This window comes from Gavia stellata, chromosome Z (genome assembly GCF_030936135.1).
Source record: "Gavia stellata isolate bGavSte3 chromosome Z, bGavSte3.hap2, whole genome shotgun sequence".
In the NCBI taxonomy this organism is placed as follows: domain Eukaryota; kingdom Metazoa; phylum Chordata; class Aves; order Gaviiformes; family Gaviidae; genus Gavia; species Gavia stellata.
In genome coordinates, this window is record NC_082637.1 from 52,421,461 (window position 1) to 52,441,942 (window position 20,482).

The 20,482-nt window shown below is 38.1% G+C and overlaps 1 protein-coding gene across 1 annotated transcript in view; it reads right to left on the bottom strand.

Annotated features, from left to right (window-relative positions):
* Nucleotides 1-1,793: 1,793 nt before the first annotated feature.
* The window catches only part of CHSY3 (chondroitin sulfate synthase 3), a 303,099-nt gene continuing 284,410 nt past the window's right edge, over nt 1,794-20,482 (bottom strand). Inside the window, exon 3 of the mRNA XM_059834176.1 lies at nt 1,794-3,367. Within this exon, the coding sequence (XP_059690159.1) occupies nt 1,802-3,367 (1,566 nt within the window). The 3' untranslated portion in view covers nt 1,794-1,801. The remainder of the gene's footprint in view (nt 3,368-20,482) is intronic.

The window sequence follows — 20,482 nt, forward strand, 5'->3', positions numbered from 1 at the left end:
TCTACCACAATTACTACCTTCTCCAAGGCAACGGGGATGGCCTTTTTTAAAGCATACAAAAAGCTATGTCCAGGCCTTTAAATCTGAGTTTACTCACTCCTTTTCAGGGATGCCTTTTCCCTTGCATGGTAAATTCAGAACAGAGAACCGCAGATAAGAGACATTCACTGACCTGCACACCCTCCTCATGCCTTAGGAAATTTATCAGGATAGCTTCCTACAAATAGATGTGTCAGTGGATTCCAATCTCCTAGTTGTTTTTTGAAAGGGAACACAAGAGTCAGTTACAGCTGAAAAACTTAGAAACTTAAATTCAATAATTGCTTACTTTTTCTTGCCCAGCTCTATTTGAAATAGAGATTGAAATCAAGGGTACTCACATTGTAAGATGTACCCACTGTATTAATTTAAGTTTGGCTGAATTCTGATGGTTTCTTGGATGTCTTTGAGCTCTTACCACAGTATAACATGAAATGTTCCAAGCATGTGGCAAAAATAACAACAACGATTGTAACAAATCACTGCCTGAACTGAAAAGAGGAACATATTTTGAAACGACTCTCTCTCTGTATCTATACATATATAGGGATATACACACATGCGCACACACACACATACACGCATATATATCCCTATATAAACATTTCTCTGAAATATAGAAATTTATTTTATTATTTTTTATGTTAGTATCATTTTAAATACTTTGTGAATCCACAATATGGCAACTTCAGGCTGTCCAGAGAGATAAATCTTAACACAGTCTTATAACCTCCACTAATATAAGGAACTTTGACCAGCAATAGTAAATTTTGAAACTTAAATAATTATTCATCAATTATTTTAACAACAAATTGCTACTGAGTACCAATATTCATGGAAAATGTAAAAATAAAAGATACAGCTTTAACATCTAACACTGTCTATCAAGTGCAGTTTTATGAAAGGAATGTAAAAGAAAATTATGTATTAGAGACTCATTCCAAAAAGACAAACAGCAACTTATGCTATGTGTTTCAAAAAAAGAATACTGTATGCCTGCGCTTTGTCATAAATGACCATGTTAAGTCATAGTTTCTTCTTGCTTGCAAATGAAGGATGTTGGTTCACAAATCTTCTAAAGTGTACGTAAGCATTTGATTAAAATCTGTTCCTTGTGAAAATAAAGTTCATTTACACTTAGAGTGAACAACAGTGAGGAGTTTTTTATTATAATAAGACATTTAAGGACCTTGGTAGCCAGTACCAGTTGTATTTGCAAGTAGCTCCTCAGTTTTTCTTTTTTTTTTTAAAAAATAAAGGTATAATCATAGTTATTAATTTACTTTAAAAATTCTAAAGATGAAGAAAAGTAATGTTTATACATATAAGTCCTCATATAAATTATAAAACTCAAGTTTATCTGATAGAGTTCCATCCCCAGAAGAAGCATAAAGCACTTTTGTGGTACCTTCACCAGTAAATATTTGTATCACATCAAATCTGAGAAATGCAACAAAGATGATACTGCAACCCAAAGTGGAAAGAGAACATTCTTCTGATGCAGTCTCTTGTGATGGATGTGCTCCATGGGATCATATGATTGCCATGACTTGATTGACTTTCAAACAGAGGAAATATGAAGGAATTCACCTCACAAGCTCAGTAGGTACAAGAAACATCAGTGAACAGCAGACTCATCCCATTTGAGGTCAACAGTCTTTGGAAGACAATGAAGAGGGAGTTTAAAACTATGGCAGCAAAATCAAATAATAATAACAATAATGAGGTACACTCCCCTAAAAAGGCCAAATAGGCTGAGATGTCAGGAGAGAGTTCCATTGTACCTGACACCCAAATGTTTCTGTAGCCAGAGTTCAGCAAGCTGCATGGTAGAGGCAAATGTACTTGCTTTGGACCCTAAGCACATTTTGTATTGTTTCGGATCTAAATTGGGGTCACACTGAACTGGATGAAAAATATGTACGACTCCTACTTCTTGACTTCTGAAAGCCTTCAAGCCAGATGTTATCACTTTAGTAAAGAGGTCTACATCCTCAAGTCCCCAGCCTTGAATTGAGGTATCAAATCCACCAGCAGTAAGCAGATCACTTTTGTAAATACAAGTAATCCCAAATCCATACTCCCTCCAAAATCCAGTTCTTTTTGTGAAAACAAAACTACTGCCAGCTGGAGGGTTGCCTCCATATATTACTTTTGGATCATATTGGCTAAAGATAATAGGGTAGTAAACCTGTTCTCCCTGAATAGTATTATCTCTGCATCGCTGGAGGAAGTCTGGTGTGAATACCAGATCAACATCACAGAACAGCAGCAAAGTGCCATTGTCAAATCGAGATGAGGCCATTTCAAGACCTAAACCTCTAGAAAACTTTCCTGACATCGGAATCAGGGTCATATCTGCCTTAGGATACTTCATGCTGTATTTTTTCATTAGCTCTATGTGTTTGCTGGAGTCTTGGCCCAACTCAGAACTGAAGAGAACTATTGCCAACTTTACATTCTGCCTGGGAATCAGACAAGTCTTCTCAAAGTTATCCATAAATCTTGAGAAAATGTCGAATCTTCCTGTCAGAGGGACAAGAATATGTATTTTCTTGTCACTGCGTTCCCCACTACCTTGGGTGCCTTGGAATGATGAGGAAAATATCTTTAAAGAATTTGAAAGAAAAGAGAAAGACTGAGTGTCAGTGTTGGTATCCTCCAGCAAGCTTCTTACATCCAGCTCCTCTGCTTCTTTGAAGAAAGGTTTGCTAAACAATTGCTGAAGGTAAGCATGACGTCTCACTGGAACGGTAACTTTCCTTCCTTTGTGCCTTTTGTACAAAAGCAATAAATCCAGGATGTACTCCACTCCATGCAGAGGGTCCACCCTGCGGTAGCCATACTGTATTTCCTTGAAATCAATAAGCCTTCCTCTAGATTTAGAGTTCTCATTTATAATTTCCATGACTTGCATCACGGTGTCATCCAGTGCAGCCCGCAGGACACTGCTCAGACTCTGCTGGGGTGGCTGGTTCTCCACCATTGAGTAAAGAAATTTTCCTGTCAGGAACTCCCACTCAATGACTTCATCCCTTTCACGTGGCTGGAAATGACTGAAAAATGGCATCACTCCCAGTTGCTGATCTTCCTTATTTATTTCACTGTTGCTGAGTTTGCTCATCAGGGCACTTTCTCTATGGAGCTGGATGGTCCGATAGCGCAGTTCGGAAATTTTGCGACCGAGTATGTAATTGTGCAGCCTGTATTGGTAAGCTGGTCTTTTGTTTGGATGAAGTGTTATGGCTGTGTGAATCTTACTGTTATGAAGATCTTGAATGTAACCCTTGCGGTTATGTTCATAGTTTTCATGGAACAATTGCTGCATCTAGAAAGAAAGAGAGAAAAAAAAAAGACATGAAGTGGAAGCCCTTCTACCCACAAAGGGACCCACATTGATACTGTTGATCATTACCAGTTCTTATAGATAATAATGGCTATTTTTAGACACAGAACTTTAAAGTATTCAGTAGGAATTATATTTACACTGTTTTGGTGTCAGTTTCAGTACTGTCCACAGTAAGCAAATATTGTCCTCTAACTAAACAGAAGGGCAGATATCTTGGGTTTATCTTTACTTCATCTAACTGCAAAACTAAATGAAAGACTTAACTGAAGGCCTGTAGGTAATATTTCCAAGTTCCTAGGTGGAGGCTGAATGCTGCTATGCATGAAAAACTAAATTTTCACCTACATCTAAACCCTTATTAGCACAGATCCTTACTAATAGGTTAGCAACACTGCTGATGTTTTTTAAGAGGACCTTGGATTTATGACTATGGAGCACAAAGCTGCTTGCATTTCCTACAGACATAAGCAAATGGATAGTACTACTTAACATGCAAAAACTGAATGGACTTCATTTCAACAAAACTATTTCTTTTACCATGCGGACAAAGAATTCAATGACTGAAATATGACCCACTGGAACATGTATGTTGGCAGGAAAACATAATGCAGTGTGTCAATTAAGCTATTATGTCGTCATGCTAGTATAACTCACCCTGAGTAATTTCCAATGTATTTCTGTGGCAAGAAAAGACATTCTACTTCTGTCAAATTAATAATTGTAATATCTTTTAAATAATGAAGAGATACATTTTACGGCTGAAGCACAAGTCTAGGATTTAAAGTATCTGGCCTTTATACCTTTCTGTGCTAACAGCTAAACTATGAGCAAATCACAAAACTTACAGTTTCTTCCCTAAAAGAAAACTTAGCTCATTATTAATTTAATGTGATGAAAATTTATTCTTAAATGGGAAGTGATATGGGGGAGTAAAATATTAACATCATAAACACATTTAAGACCCACCACTCCTTGCTAAGCTAACACCTACTAACTCCAGAGAAACAGAATTATTTCCTGTGAGTAGCAGATAAAGGAGAAGAGGCTGCTCCTTTTCGTCTGCAAACAAAGTGGTCTGTAATTAATACATAAGAAAAATGTGCTAATTAGATAGAAAGTGTTGTTCAAAGAAGTGTTGTAAGCTTGAGCTATGATCAGATTTTGAGATGGGTATTCAAGTTTGTATTTTATACACTGAGGAAATCAAGAGAGGTGAGGTCTGATGACATTTAGCTCATTTTACTGCAATTCTTTACAGAACAGAGATTTTGCTACTAGAAGTAGTATTAAGCATTGGGCAATAAATGTAAAATAACTCCTAACAAAGCTAAGAACCATGACTGTTATTTAAAATCTATTAGCATGTACGAGAAGTATACATTGTCATAGTTAGAAAACCAGAATTTTAATATAAAATCTCTAGAACCTCCTTCCCACCCCATTCAGACCCCGAATGACTCTGCTTGAGCAAACATAGCTACTACCATTAGTCAGGTCAGCGTTTTTGAGGCTACAGTCATGTAACATGGAGAAAAACAACAGCCTAATTCTGAGAACTACCTTAAGCTATCTTAAATTTGCCTTTAATAAAACAGATATATCTGTTGCCTTAAAGTGAGAGTGAGAGTGAAAAACCATACATAGTTACAAAATTACTGAAATACTCCTTATTCACAGAACTCCTACCTAAAGCTATCAAAGCACATTTGTTCTGTCTTGGGAGGTGGATATTTTGCTTGTCACATGAGATGGGATGAGATGAAGCAGGGACATGAGGGTTTGAGTGATTTCCTTGCTATCACAGACAACAGGAACCAACAACACTGGTACTGAGTCAGCTTTTAACTAGCAGTGCTGGCAAAATCAAAATATGGCTTCCTTGAGGACAAGCGATGGACACTGGCAGGACAGGCAGATTAGAGATGAGGAACTGAATTAGCGAAAAGTGCCTGGGAAAGGGCTGGATGAAGATATTTGCTCTTTGAAAGAATAATTTTCCCTTCTCCCTCTACAATTTACATTTTGAATAATCAAAAAAGATCAGCTGGTCAGATGAGATTTCCACCTCACCAGATACAGGTCACATTCCCTTCCTGGCCCCTTTTATTTAAAGCTGTCTACTGTGTGCTCTGGAAGGTAACTGTGCCTTTGTATTCTCCACTTTTGCTGGAAAAAGTTGAATCCATTATTTTCACATTTAGAATTTCACATTAAAATCCCCTTATAGGAAAATAAAGACGAAGCAAATGTGTAACATTGAAAACAAAAGAAAGAAGGAGAGACTGTTTGGTTGCTGAATGGTATCAGCATCCCTCCCCACAAACCCCGACACTCCACTCTTTCCTAAATCCTCTAGTCATAAAGAATCACAGAGTTTTTCTTCCTCCACAATGAAGAATGGTATTTGAGTATAACTGAAACAACCATTAACTACGTTTAGACATTTGACTTATAGTACCTGAATTTTCACAGTAACTTTTACTTAAAGTAGTATAATGTATTTTGTTCAAAAGTTTTTTAACAAATGACAAACTATTGCTATAAAACTAAATGCTGTCCTCCTATTGTGCAAATTCTTCTGTAACCCTTGACTTATTACAAGCTCAGCTTCACAGCAGATTCATTAGCAGCACTCATTTAACAGGAATATTATATTAACATAAATACTTCTTTTTTATTACATTCCAATTTCAGATGCCTTGGTTTATTAGATACGCTCCACTGAAATCATAGCGAGAAGATGTACTCCATTATACTAACGATTTTGCTTTTGATAATCAACAACAGACTGACAGCAGCAATGAAAAAAATTTGAATCAACTCAGCAATACAATATTATCACACATATACAAAAGTGTACTAATCCATTTTAAATGATGTTACGGAATGATGTTACTTTCAATAGGTCTCACTACAGAGAAAACAGTTCAGAACCAGTATGACACTGAAATCATAAACTCTTCCTGAAGATACCAGGTTCTTCTAACCTTGGTGCCACACAGAAATTTGTTTTCAATAGTGCAGGACAAAAATGTCTTTTTACAGCTCAAATTATTATCATCTAGATGAAAACAATTCAATGTCATCCTAATTTTGCTTTGAAATTTATAAGCAAGGTGGCCATGCCTAGGACGCAAAGGGAAAGATGGTTAAATTTCCTGGAGAATGGATCTGTGCAAGGGCCTGAATTAGTCAACGCAGTCACAAGTGATGTGGAAAAGGAGGTGATTTGGGAGGTGGTGAGATTTACTGAACATAAATTAAAATTATTCAGCATGGCAAAAGTAAACCTGCCTGCAAAAGTTCTCATTATTTTGAATGGCTAGGTAATAAAATGGCAGATTAAATTCTGTGTAGATAAATGCAAAGCACATGTGAAGAAGGCAGTCCTAATCATACGTGAAGAATATCAGACTGTGTGCAAGCTGTTAGCACTCTGGAAAGAGAACCTAGTTAACCAGTAGGCAATTCTGTGCAAATGTCATGTTGATGTTCAGTAGTGATGAAAGGAAAAGCAAATAGCATGAGGACAAGTCTAGAGGGAATCAGAAACATCATTATATGGTTGTGTCCATAGTGCACCTGGATCTTGAAGGCTGTGGGCAGGTACCTTGACAATATCACAGAATCACTATGGTTGGAAAAGACCTGTAAGATCATCAAGTCCAACCATCAACCAACACCCATTAAACCATGTCCCACAATGCCTTGTCCACATGTTCCCTGAACACCTCCAGTGATGGTGACTCCACCACTCCCCTGGGCAGCTTATTCCAGTGTTTCACTACCCTCTCAGTAAAGAAATTTTTCCTAATATCCAGCCTGAACCTCCCCTGGTGCAACCTGAGGCCATTTCTTCTTGTCCTGTTGCTAGTCACTTGGGAGAAGAGACCAACACCCACCTCTCTGCAGCCCCCTTTCAGGTAATTGTAGAGACTGATGAGGTCTCCCCTCAGCCTCCTCTTCTCCAGACTGAACAACCCCAGTTCCCTCAGCCACTTCTCATAAGACTTGTGCTCCAGACCCCTCACCAGCTTCATCACCCTTCTCTCGACATGATCCAGCACCTCTATGTCCTTCTTGTGGTGAGGGGCTGAAAACTGAACACAGTATTTGAGGTGCGGCCTCACCAGTGCCGAGTACAGGGGCACGATCACCTCCCTACTCCTGCTGGCCACACTATTTCTGATACAAGCCAGGATGCCATTGGCCTTCTCAGCCACCTGGGCACACTGCTGGCTCATATTCAGCCGGCTGTCAATCAACATCCCCAGGTCCTTTTCTGCAGGGGAGCTTTCCAGCCACTCGTCCCCAAGCCTGTAGCGTTGCATGGGGTTGTTGTGGCCAAAGTGCAGGACCCGGCACTTGGCCTTGTTGAACCTCATACAATTGGCCTCAGCCCATCGATCCAGCCTGTCCGGATCCCTCTGTAGAGCTTTCCTACCCTTGAGCAGATCAACACTCCTGCCCAACTTGGTGTCATCTGTAAACATGCTGAGGGAGCACTCAATCCCCTCATCTACATCATTGATAAATATATTAAGACCGGCCCCAAAACTGAGCCCTGGGGGACTCCACTTGTGACCAGCCACCAACTGGATTTCACTCCATTCACCACGACTCTCTGGGTTTGGCCATCCAGCCAGTTTTTTACCCAGCGAAGAGTGCACCTGTCTAAGCCACAAGCCACCATCTTCTCCAGGAGAATACTGTGGGAGACAGTGTCGAAGGCTTTACTGAAGTCCAGGTAGACAACACCAACAGCCTTTCCCTCATCCACTAGGTGGGTGACCTGGTCATAGAAGGAGATCTGATTGGTCAAGTAGGACCTGCCCTCATGAACCAGTGCTGGCTGGGCCTGATGTCCTGTCTGAAATCGATAACATATGACTAGAAAGGTAGTAACCAAGGCCACCAGATGATCACACACATGGATCGTTAGATGAATAGATGACTAGGGTGAAAGGGAGTAATCCAAAGGGGGCCAACCCTGAGATCTACATAGTCAGTAGCACCATAAGGGAAATGGATAAGAATAGTCACCATCTCTTCTCACAGAAAGAACTACGACACACACAGTGATGCTCCCAAAATTCAGAAACATAAAAGGAAATATGTAGCTCAACCACAGAACTTACTGGCACAGCAAGCTGCTAATGGTAAAATCTTGCATGGCTTCAAAGAGTGAACAAACAGCTTAGTGGGAGACTTCCATCATTGCTACGTTAAACACAAAGGTACACTTTCTCCACCACATTGCTGTACTGCAGACTCCTGGAGCCCCTGCTGAGGCTATATCACAATATGTCTTTATTGTCTTACTCCCCTGTCTTCTTCTACTGATTACTGCAGAAAGAGGATGTTTTGTCAAATCAATGTTTAGTCTGACATGATAAAACCACTTAACGTTCACTGAAAGTAGTGAATGGGAGAAGTTGTCTTCAATTCAATATAATACATGGAGGCACAACATTCTATTTTTTCACATTGCTTGACTTTGTGACTTTCCTGAAGAGTTTGCTGTCTTCTGAACAATTCTTACAGCACAACTAACGCGAGAGTTGGCAAGAACTTCTGCTTGCCTCTTTTCATGCCAGCTGAAACTAAAAATTGGCAAGGAATGTGAATAATCTAATCATGCTCTGAGGAACTCTGAACTGCAAGCAGGAATAAAAAAAAAAACCCTAGAAGAAACAAATTAGAATAAAGGCAATGCTTTATTATCGTGGCAGAGAAATACAATAGCTAATACATAAGCACAATGTAATTTACATTGCAAGCTCTGAAATCATTGTAATCTCTGTGATTTACTGATGTAATAAAAAAGGAAAGTTCTTATTACATATACACAAAAGCTCAAACCAACCTACTTTATCATTGCAAGATATCACATATTAAAAGACTGAATGCAAATGGTGCTTTTTAAATTAACAAAATTTTTCTTTGAGTATTGTTTAAGAACAATTTCTCCTATTTAACACAGAAGATCTTAATCCTCCATCCACTCTAGCTCTTCCTAAATCTACAGTAGTACTAAACTGTTGACCATTCTATCTAAACTGGAATTTTAATAAATTTAGAAATAAGATGAACAGGAACTATTCCTGGTCTTTCTTCACCCTGCTCTTTAGAGTTTAGGTCTCCTCAAGACTATTTCCAGTGACTTCAAGGGGCATTTCATTTGTACAAAGAACACATGTAAAATCTACTGTGTTCAAGATGATACTGTTTGGCTGAACAGCAGTAAGCTGAGTACCTTAATTGAAGGAAGAGTTAAAAGAAATTTTAAAATTCATGTAACTACAGGCACATTAAGATGTTGTCAATAAAATGCAACACTAAGCTATGGGTGATCATAAGTTTCTGGACAAGAAAACAGATCTCAGCAAGTCATTTGGTACAGTGCTATGAGAAAAAATGTCAGCCTGGAGAAGACAAGGATTAAGACTGGAATTATGAACTGCATATGAACTGGATAACAGAGAAGCAATACGTTTATATGGGGAACTGTCAGTTTGGAGGGAAGTCATTACAGAAGCTTCTGAGAAACTGTATCATACCTAGTGACACTGGCACAAAATCTGTGACAGTGCTCACAACGCAAAGTCAAGGACATCATGAAGAGACAAGAGGAGAAGACAGCCCACAGGAAGAGCCAGCAAAGTTGGAGAAGCAACATGCAGAAATTCAGTTGTTATAATAATACAACATGCATAATACTACACCCATGGTTTTAAGAGGTAGGTGACTAAATACCTTAGGAAAGTTGACTTTTTAAACCAGAAATAACTGACAAGTAAGGAGAACATAAGAATATTAGCAGACAGTAAGGTGACATGGAGAGATTATGAAATATCAGTGTGAATCCTCCAAAGGAAAGCTAGATTTTGTGTTGCATCAGCCAGAATATTTCTGAAAGACACAGCAGACAATTTCACACAATTCTGAACCTGCATCTTTATCAAATGCGTGGGACCAAATCAATGCAAAAGAGATTTGCCAGGACCAGAAACTATGCTATGAGAGGAGGTTAATGTAATCTGCCTTGTTTAACCTTGCAAAATGAAGTACAAGAATGATATTGTCTCTAAATACATTAAGTAAATAAGGGAGAGATGAAAGCAAAGTAGCCTTAGGTTTACCTGGGCAGAAAATTAAAGAAAAATTTCTGGCTGTCGGAAGAAGAAGGGTTTAGATCAGATTTTCAATACAATTAATGCATACAATTTAATCAGGTTATTAAAAACTAGACTGCTTGTGAGTAAGAGAATCAATAACTTGAGAGGTCCATTCAATTTTTCCTAATGATCCAGTGTTTGGTTTTTAGTAAGAATCAATGACGTATTATTAATTGGCCGCAGCCAACCTTCCTGCAAACAGACATTACATTGAAAATACCCAACATCCTCTTTCTATTCACAGTCCTTAGCCAACAGTAGTTCCTTACAGTTCCACTTAGTGTAAAGCCTAACAAACCAGCTTTATATCTGTAAAAATGATGACTGGTAATGTAATAGCTTTATAACACAACCATTTCTTTGTAGTTTATAATGCACCTGAGTAACCATGTTGTGAAGCATTTTGCCGCAAAACTGGAACAAGGACTCATGTTTCACTACTCAAATTATTGAGGGACATTAACAACCGCTTCTATCTTTATATTACGCCTATCACTTTAGCATATGATGCACCCAGGGAAAACCGGAGTGTAATTATAATCTATGAGTGATAGTAAAATGCCACGTATACAAGAGTTGTATCTTGCTGCATATTGAAAGGCATATGCGCTAATTCTTCCTAGAGAAATAAGTTTGAGCCAACACAGCCACAGAAGAAAGTGCTGAATACTATTCCATTTCACACATCGCAAACAGACACATTGAATAACTTAAGCACCAGAATCAACAGTCTACCTGCTAATATTGTCCCCAGAATGAACAAAACTTGCTATATAGATTCCAGCTCTGGTATGTAGGGGTTAGTAAGCAGAAAAATTACAAGCACACACACCACAAATTCAATTAATAGTTTCTTCAGCATTAGGACTGTTCACTCAGTAGAAAGGGATCTAACTTCTTATTTGCAGATTAGCTAGGTATGATATGTAGTGATCAAAATAAAAAAGAGCTAATTTTTTTAGACTCTTTAAAAGTAGAACTGTGCATTAATTATTTATAACTCTTCTGCTGGCCCTCACCTTAATGAGATTAATAAAGGTTAATGGCAAACCCTTTTGGACCATCTTCCCCCTACCCCCTTTCTTACATTAGTCAAGCCATTGGACTAAAATCAGCTCAGCCTTCTGTAAGCCACGTGGTATCAAGAAAAGCTAAAATAAAGCACTTATGAAACAGTGCTGTTCTGTCAATATTAGTAGACTTTATTGACATCTCATCTCTTTATAGCTTTAAACTAAAAAACCCCACTCCAAATCCCAAAGTTTTCCTGTAATGCAGGACAGACAACACAAGAAGAATGTGTAAAGTCATGCTGTTTTGTATGTTTCTAGTTAACCTCCTGCTATAGGGATACTTCACCAAGCACACAATGTAATAAAATCCAATAAATCTGTACAGGCAAAATAAGCATGTGTTAGAAAAAGAACAGTAAATACTTGAACTTTTGTAATTTAGCCTATAAATAGACAAATTAAACAGCAGTGACATGCAAATACAGCAGCATACATTTAAGAAAAGAGCAAAATGTTTTAAACTACCTTCTGCATTACCTAAGCAGAACAATTGTGGAAAAGACTGCACTGCAGAAGTCAACAGGTTTAAGGAAACTAGGCTGTCACCCTTTCAGCTTGCTCAGGTTTGGTCTGCCTGGTGTCACCAACCCCCTTTTTTGGCACAAACCAGCCTTCAGAGTAGGAGCACCACAGGTAATGGGGAAGGGATGAGGGATTAACAAATTGGTAACAGTGCAACAGTGACAATGAACAACAGCCCCTCACTCACTGCCAATCTTCCTTCCATTGGCATATGAAAGGGAAAAGGCTAGCTTAGGGGTTTTGATGATGCTGAAGATCTGACTCATTCCCTATTCTGAATGAAAAAGGAGAAGTGATCACAGAAAAGGTAGAACTAATTTTCCTATCATAGCTTAAGCTTTGTGTAATTCAGTGATCTTCAGACTTGTGGTTGCTCCTACATCCTCACATCACTGAGAGAGCTCAGGAGAGGAAAGCACATCCACACTCTCAGGGAGTCACACAGTGAGACTCTGACAAGTGCACTGAGACAGGCTACATGTTTACAACATGAGTCTTGGGAGCTGAACATGCCCTTCTCAGCACTAACCGAGTACACTTGCAGTCTAGCAGTTAAATCCATCCGCAGTTTTGCCATTCATTTGCCTCATTACTGAAGGTGATTTATCACAGAAGCATTGCCTGCTATAGCATCCAGGTGACAGCCCTAATAGTGGACGTACTTTATATCCTTTTGAAGATCTTGGCAGGACACATGCACTTCCTTAGGCAACAGGGGCTTAAAACTTTTCCAAATAATAAAACTGTTCTTGGACTCCCCTCAGTCAGATGAAGGGCCAGTCCACCCTCATGCAAGCCAAACCCTTCCATGCCCTCAGGGCTGTACTGCCAAACTGGATCTCGCCCAGGTTCCTGCCATGCCGCAAGGCTGCTGCAGCTCCCAGTACAACCACCCCTCCCCGGGGCTCTGCCCCTCGCTCACTGGTGGTGGCTGTGCCTCAGGTACTTTGTCTGGAAGCTCTCCCAGAAATACGGATTCTGATTTTATTCCTGCAGTAAAGAAAGATGCTCAGCATTTGATAGCCGATACCCCATTGGAAGATTTAAGAGATTGCTGCCTTGGTTTCTGAGTAAACTGTTCCACCTCTGGGAGAAAGGAGAGTTGATAGCTGTTCACCACTTGTCAGTGAAAAAAATTCAGATCTGGAAGAACTGCGTCAAAGGTGCTGATTTGACTAACTGTTTTTTTCTTGTCTGAGCTTGCTGACAGTTAATGTTTATTCCCAATCAATTCTTTTTGGTTGGAGTTTTCCTAAAACCAAGACATCCTTGTAATAATAGCTTTGTATACAGATCAGAGAACTTGAAGCCGTGTAACACCCTACAGTAGTATCTATACAAATAATTCAGAAAATACAATTCTTTACATACTGAAATTCTATCTTCAGAATGTAAATGCTATGACTACTGTTCCAGGACCAACAAGTAGCACAGAAAAGTGTTCTCATGCTGAGCCCTTAAATAATTTGCTGTGATCAAGGTGAAGAAAATACATTTTCATTCCAAATATTAAAACCTAGATTACAATGATTTCTCTTTTAGATATACAGTATGAGACAGGTGCACAGTTGATTAGTAAGAAATATTTCACAAATCTTAACATATATTTCATAACTTTTATGCAGCATTTTAGAAACAATAAAAATGAGCTCTTTCAGCATTTGCATCAAGTCCTTAAAATATTTCATCATTAAAATAGCATGCTTAATTTCATTATGAAGGTCTACTAGTCACTTATAATCTGTATCAACTATACTTTACAAGAAACACTAGCTTTTTTATGTACTTGCACTATTATTTACAGAATTTGTATTATATTTTGAAAAAAAGCATTGCAAAATATGATCACAAAAGTGATCCATAATAACTTACAGGAAAAGAAAAATACATCTTCAGTGTAAGACACTAAAATCACCCGAAGGTTCACAAACAACATATCATCAGAGCATTTAATAATATATCTACCTACAAAACATACATTTTTTTAACATGCAGTTGAGAAAAATCCTTACTCGTTAAATTCAAGGAGCAAAAGAAGAGGAAAGTTACTCTGCCAACATCTTACGCTTAAGTGTAGACCATTTCTGAAGGTATTTTACAACCATCACTGAATCATAAAATTAAAACCAAGTTTTTCTGTTAGCAAAAATAATAATAGTTAAAAGTTTTATTGTGACTATGGACTTGTTTATTAAAATAAATGAAAGTTACAATTAACTCTATTACATAATCCATGTATTTTGAAGTGTGTAAGTATTTTTACTTCTTGATCTTAAACTGTCTCTTTTTCACTGTGTGATGGATTTGGCCATACATAGGCAAAAACATTAAAATATGTTAAATTATTAGCCTCCAACACTTGTATCAGAAAAAAATGGAAAAAGTCTTTAAAGGTCACATATCTAGTCGGAAATATCAAATTCTACCCTTTGGATTATGGAGAAAAGATGAAATGGTGATTTGATGACTGATCTGAATGGTTTCAGTGTGTCTTGTGAAATGAGCTAGTATACTTGTTTAATGATAAACTTTACTAAAACCTGGAGCTGTGCACCTGTGTATCTGAGCAAAGATCTGAACACTCTAATTATTCTTGCAAGTTCATTAATAGCACAAAAGCTAATTCCACATATACAAATTATATAGAAACTGGAAACTACTTTTTTTTTTTTTTTGTGCTGTATGGGTAATATCACATTTGAACTAGCAACATATCCCACTTTACAGGTTTACCCCAAAAGGAATTTTTACTGAACAATTTCCCTTTTGTTACACAGACAAAGGTCATGGGCAAATCCATTATTTTCATGACAAGTTGGGTGTTTCAAGCTTTTGATTTTCTAATCCTGAGTTTTATTACAAAGAATTAGGGAACATTTTGTGGCTTTGACATACGGTGTGGATGTCCTCTGGACCCTTGTGCATCAAGCAACTGGTACATGTTTGCCTCTAATCATTGCCAATAATCTACAATGAATACATATTGTCCTTTACATTCTCACGGTCCAAGCAGTGCTCATATACTTATATTCAGCTCACCCCAACATCCCTCCCTCCCACAAAAAAAAAAACAGATTGCAAAGAAACCATACAAATCTCAACAGTTAGCATGGCCAACATTTTTTAGCATGGATGTACTCAGCACAGTAAGAAGACTGAAGCTCTCCACAGCGTTACACCAGACAGTAGTTTGTTCTATGATTGTACGAATGTGCACGGGACGGTATTACAGAGATACTTGGCTATGGCTATTCCTAAAAAAATAGCCATAATGCATTCTTTCTGTTCTTCACTTGTAGAGACCAATTTTCTCATATGGTATGTATGAGAGCCTTCATCCATCCAGCCCCGTTTCATGCTAACCAACTGTGGCTGGGGCCAGGGAATTAACATCCTGTAATGGGCCCGAGGCCGTGTTGCTGGGCTGTGCTTCTAGCCATGACTTCACTCTTGTCATACAACCTGATACAAGGACAGAGGCTCAGCACGTGATTTGCACTCCTGCCACATAGCCTGACGTGGAAAAGTGACTCTCTCCACTCACAACCCTGCCACGTGTGACGCATGCAATCTCTACTGCTGAAAGAAGAATGGGGAGATTTTCTTCTGTGCCTCAATTTTACGGTGCAATATAAAAATGTAATGTTTCTATAGCCTTTATGTTACAAGTACTCTGAGTGGGTAATCTTAATACAGTGGGAGAGAACAACTTCGTATAGCAAGAGAAAGCAGCCCCCCACATGCCCCCGCCCCAGTAACAACACTGGCTATAAACAGTATGAGGCTCCTTTCTCATGAAAAATCCTTATACAGCAGTGATATTTTTTACAAGGCATAATCTTCCTTACTGGGAGATGAGCATCTCTGCAAACTGCAACAGTCTGACACAAAGAGTTCCCTGGTATTTACGACTTCCCTTGGAAAATAAATCTACCTGAAGGATCTGCATGCCTGTACCTTACTTAACCTGTTATCCACTACAGAAAATGTACATCTTACATTGTTCTGCAGGAGCTCAAAAGGTCTTCCTTAACTGATTCAGTCATAAGTATCCTTACTTTTTAAGTAATTCAGCAATTCAAATGTTGAAGAAAACATTGAGAAAAAGCCATTATCATTTCTGATTCATCTGAAAAAAAAAATATTAAAAAATCAAGCTTCAGGGCTACAAACCCTGAGATCTAAGTGCTGAGGTAAATTGCTTCAAAGTAGAAATGCTTATTGGCCTCGCTAGTTGGTCACATTTCTGGCTAAATGAAAAGTTCTAAGTGAAAGCAATTATTTGCATTTAATATTCACAGTGTATTTATCATTATAGCCTGCAAAAGGGAAATGCTCTGAGGTATTATGTATCAGTGCAGTCAATTATTGGGACACAAAAGTTCCTCATCTTGTTTGATTAGGTTTTAGGAGTCTTTAATAAGTATTACTGTTTGAGGCTAAAATTTGATGCTAAAATGAAAGGAAAAAATATTTTTTCAAGCTGGTTTTATTGCTTTTTACCCTCAGTTTCACCTAATGTTCTGCAGAATCCATTTTGATACAAAAGACAGCAAAAATGAACAGTCCTATGCTCCCCGAAGTCCACAGTTATTTGGAAACAGCACTTCACTTTCCATAAATGCTAAAAAAAATAATAGGAATGTCTTTACTGTAACTAGAGGATTATCTATATAAGCCACATACCAAAAAAGTTCTCCTTTTAAGCTTAGCATCACAATTATTTATTAATAGCCAATTAATATGAACTGTCTTTGCACAGCAATAGGCATTCTACCACATCATTCTGTCACCCCCAAACACTTCTTTTCTGCAAAACCATGAGTTTTGGGTGCTTGTTAAGTAACGTTAATCCAGTGGAACCTGGTGCAACTTTGATCTTCAACCTTGAAGCTGATCCTGCTTGAAGAGCAAAGGACTGGACCAGATGATCTCCAAGGTCTCTTAAATTATTCTACAACCCTACAAGTCTATATTAATAAGTATTCTGATATTACGAAACATAATTTGAAGAGGAACATGTAGCAGAAATTTTTATTGTACTATCAGTATTAGGAAATCTGCACCTGGCGTCCTGCGAAAGTCTTTCACAAACATATAACCTTTGGAAGACTGGAAACACTGACAATTCAGAGTATTTTCAACTTGTTAATACATGACCTATATTATATGGCACATATGCAGAGGCAAACATATAGCATGGTTCAAAATTTTTTGGAGTAACTCAGCCTTAAAGAGATGATACTGTCTCTGTTCATTTATCCTTTTTTCCCTTCATCTTACTCACAGTTGATTTTTTCACCTACCTCTTTTCTTAGGAGTGTCTTTCTCTTCTGCAGAACTTCTGGAAAGTATTGAGATACAGCAAAAACCAACCATTCTCCTGTGTTTAGTTGACACAGTTCCGTTTAATCAGATACCTAAGTCTTTTTTCCTTTTTTTTCCTTTTTTCCCCTTTTTTTTCCCCTCCCCCCCCCCCACCCCCCCCCCCCACCCCCACCCCCCCCCCCCCCCCCCCCGTAGGTCTAAAAGTGAATAGTTTGTATAGGCCTGGAATTACACATCAGGAACCCTATGAGAGGAGTACAGCATTCCTGAAGATGAAATACATATTCTCAACAAAAGGTGTGGTACGCAGCCAGTTAAACAAAATTACACCAATGGCAATTTCATCAGCTTAACTTCCATGCAACTTAAAGAAGCCGGCTTGTATTTTAGTAGCATGCAGTTGATGTCATGAAGAATTCTGTATAACATACTGTGAAGAATATGATATTTCTTTTTTTCTAACAAGATTGTATGCACATCTACCAGATAAATGGCAAATGAGAATCCTCAGCTTAATACTGAATACTCTATACTTATTTCTTGGTCAAAGTAGAGCTGTTAAAGTACTATCTGAGCAGAAAAATCAGTTTGCTAAAGTTCTGTGAAAAGCCCATGAAGGTGAGAATAGAAGTTAGTAAGAAAGAGACATTTTAAAAAGTCAAAACACAAGGTCAAAAGAGAAAGCATCGCAAGAGGACAACGATGGGATGACAACCTACCCTGGGGAGCAGTGAGGACCAATTCACTTACACGACCAAGAAAGAGCTGGGAACATCAGATACACTGGAAGGAATTTCTCAGTCAGAAAATATATCTCGCCCCATATAGAATAATACAGGACACCAGCAGATCTCTTCTCTACTAATAAAGTGCTTCTGAACGGTAAGGACAGCAAGGCAGGGAACTGCACATGGGGCTTGCTTTGTTAGAAACCGTGTATTCTTTATGTCAATAAGTGAATATTAATGGCATGCTTTTAACACCACTGCTACGTAAATCTTGCCCACACCCATTTCCTCCCACTGGGAAGTTAAGCTGTATCAGGAATGCTCACACAGCAGGAATTAGGGGATTTAGCTACAGGGGACGATGGGAAAGAAACATTAGGTTCATGAAAAAGGCAGCTTTTCTAATACCAAAGGGTTGCTAGACAGCCGATCAACCCCAAAGGGGCTTGGGACTGCTAGACAGCAGATCAACCCCAAAGGGGCTTGGGACTGCTAGCCAGAGCAGTGCTGGTCCCTGGCTGAAATGCCAGGAGATTAAAGTTTGCATTCCCCTGTGGACTGGAATCAAACAGAAGGAAGAACTCAACACAGAGTTTGTTCAGATCTGAACAGATTTGCAAATTTGATTTGAACAGATCTGCAAAAGAAGAAATATAACAGAATGCTGTATTTGCTTTCACTGTGACTTCTCTGATTATTTCTAGAGATATTTTCTCCTCAGATATAGGTACATCTGAAAATAAGTGTTTTTATATCTGAATATATTAATAACTCATAATAGCAAATCAGATTAGTAATAAAAAATAACTCAATTCCACAACTTTATCTGTATTTCAACACACTCCATAATTATGCATCTAAAATTTTATTTCTCCTGAGGCACAGGCACACAGCTTGTTTTCTTCTCTACTGTTCACCAACTACAATTTTCTTTCTTTTATCTTAAGAAGTTACCATTCTACTGCAAATATGCTTCAGAAAACTGATGATTTTACCCTTTAAAGCTTCTGAAGCCTTTAATTATTAGAAGAAAATTAAATAAATGCTTGCATAACCAAGTAAATACAGATTTATATTCCAGCACTATCAGATAATGCTGAAATGATGTATGAAGAACAGAATCCATCACTTCCATTAAGTAACACCATGAATTCTATGTTTAAAAACTTCATCAATCAAACAAATCAACTGTCTGAATATATTACACATTTGTTTACATTAATGCCTGAACACCTACAATAAGAACAGTGTAAGAAAACACTTGGCCTCAGATGTCTTTGTTTATTCACAATTAGCAATATTTCACGAAGAATTGGTTTAAGTATTTCAATTCCCTAGTCCATTAGCCTCATTTGGATAGATCTTCCACACAAAGAAAGCTTAAGCATTATAGAGAGACATACGTAACTGAAAAACTTAAAAGCTTAGCATAGGAGTGATACTTGGTTATATCTTTAAAGATGGAGAATAACAGTTTAATCTGCAGCATTCATTTTAAACTATACTCAGCTAGGCAGCATCAGATAAAAACTCATTGCAATCTTTACTGCAGTGCTGGTCTAAGGACAAGGGCAAGAATCTGAGATAGAGGTAATATATGGTTTTTAAATTAACCAGCATAAAAGGACATATAAACATGCTTCTAGGGGAAGAAAACTTTAAGAGACCTAAAAAGCTGCCTGGAAGCCTTTTGGACTTCTTAGGTGACTAGTTTCCTTGCTTCAATCTCAGGCTATCATGTTTGGATTTCTGTTTTCTGGTAATAAATGCAGCATCTTGACAAAATCTGAGGCATCAAAAGGGATAAAGGATGACAGAAACTGGCAAACTAAAAAGAGAAACAGATCAGAGCTAATGTGTACTTAAGACTTACAAGGGAGAACATATTGTTAATATAAAACCAGGCAATCTCATAAAAATCAGCACTTCTAGCAGAGCACCGACTTTCTGTTTAAAACTCTAAGTACAATAAATTTATTTGATTTGCTTTGAAACCTGCGTGTTTATTCAAACTGTCCTCGAAATCTGGCATCTTGCAAAAGCTATTGGGTGAAGTAGGTGTTCAGTTATGGACATGCTGGAGAAGTCCTGAAAGACAGCATCCAGGGGAAAAAAAAACCAAAACAACTCCCCCACCCCCACCCCCACCCCACCCCCCCAAAAAAAATTCTTAAATCTGACAGAAGCTACAACCACTTCTGCACACATTTGTCTGGCTATAATACCACAAATGTCATCCCACTTCATGTGATTTCAGTATATCTA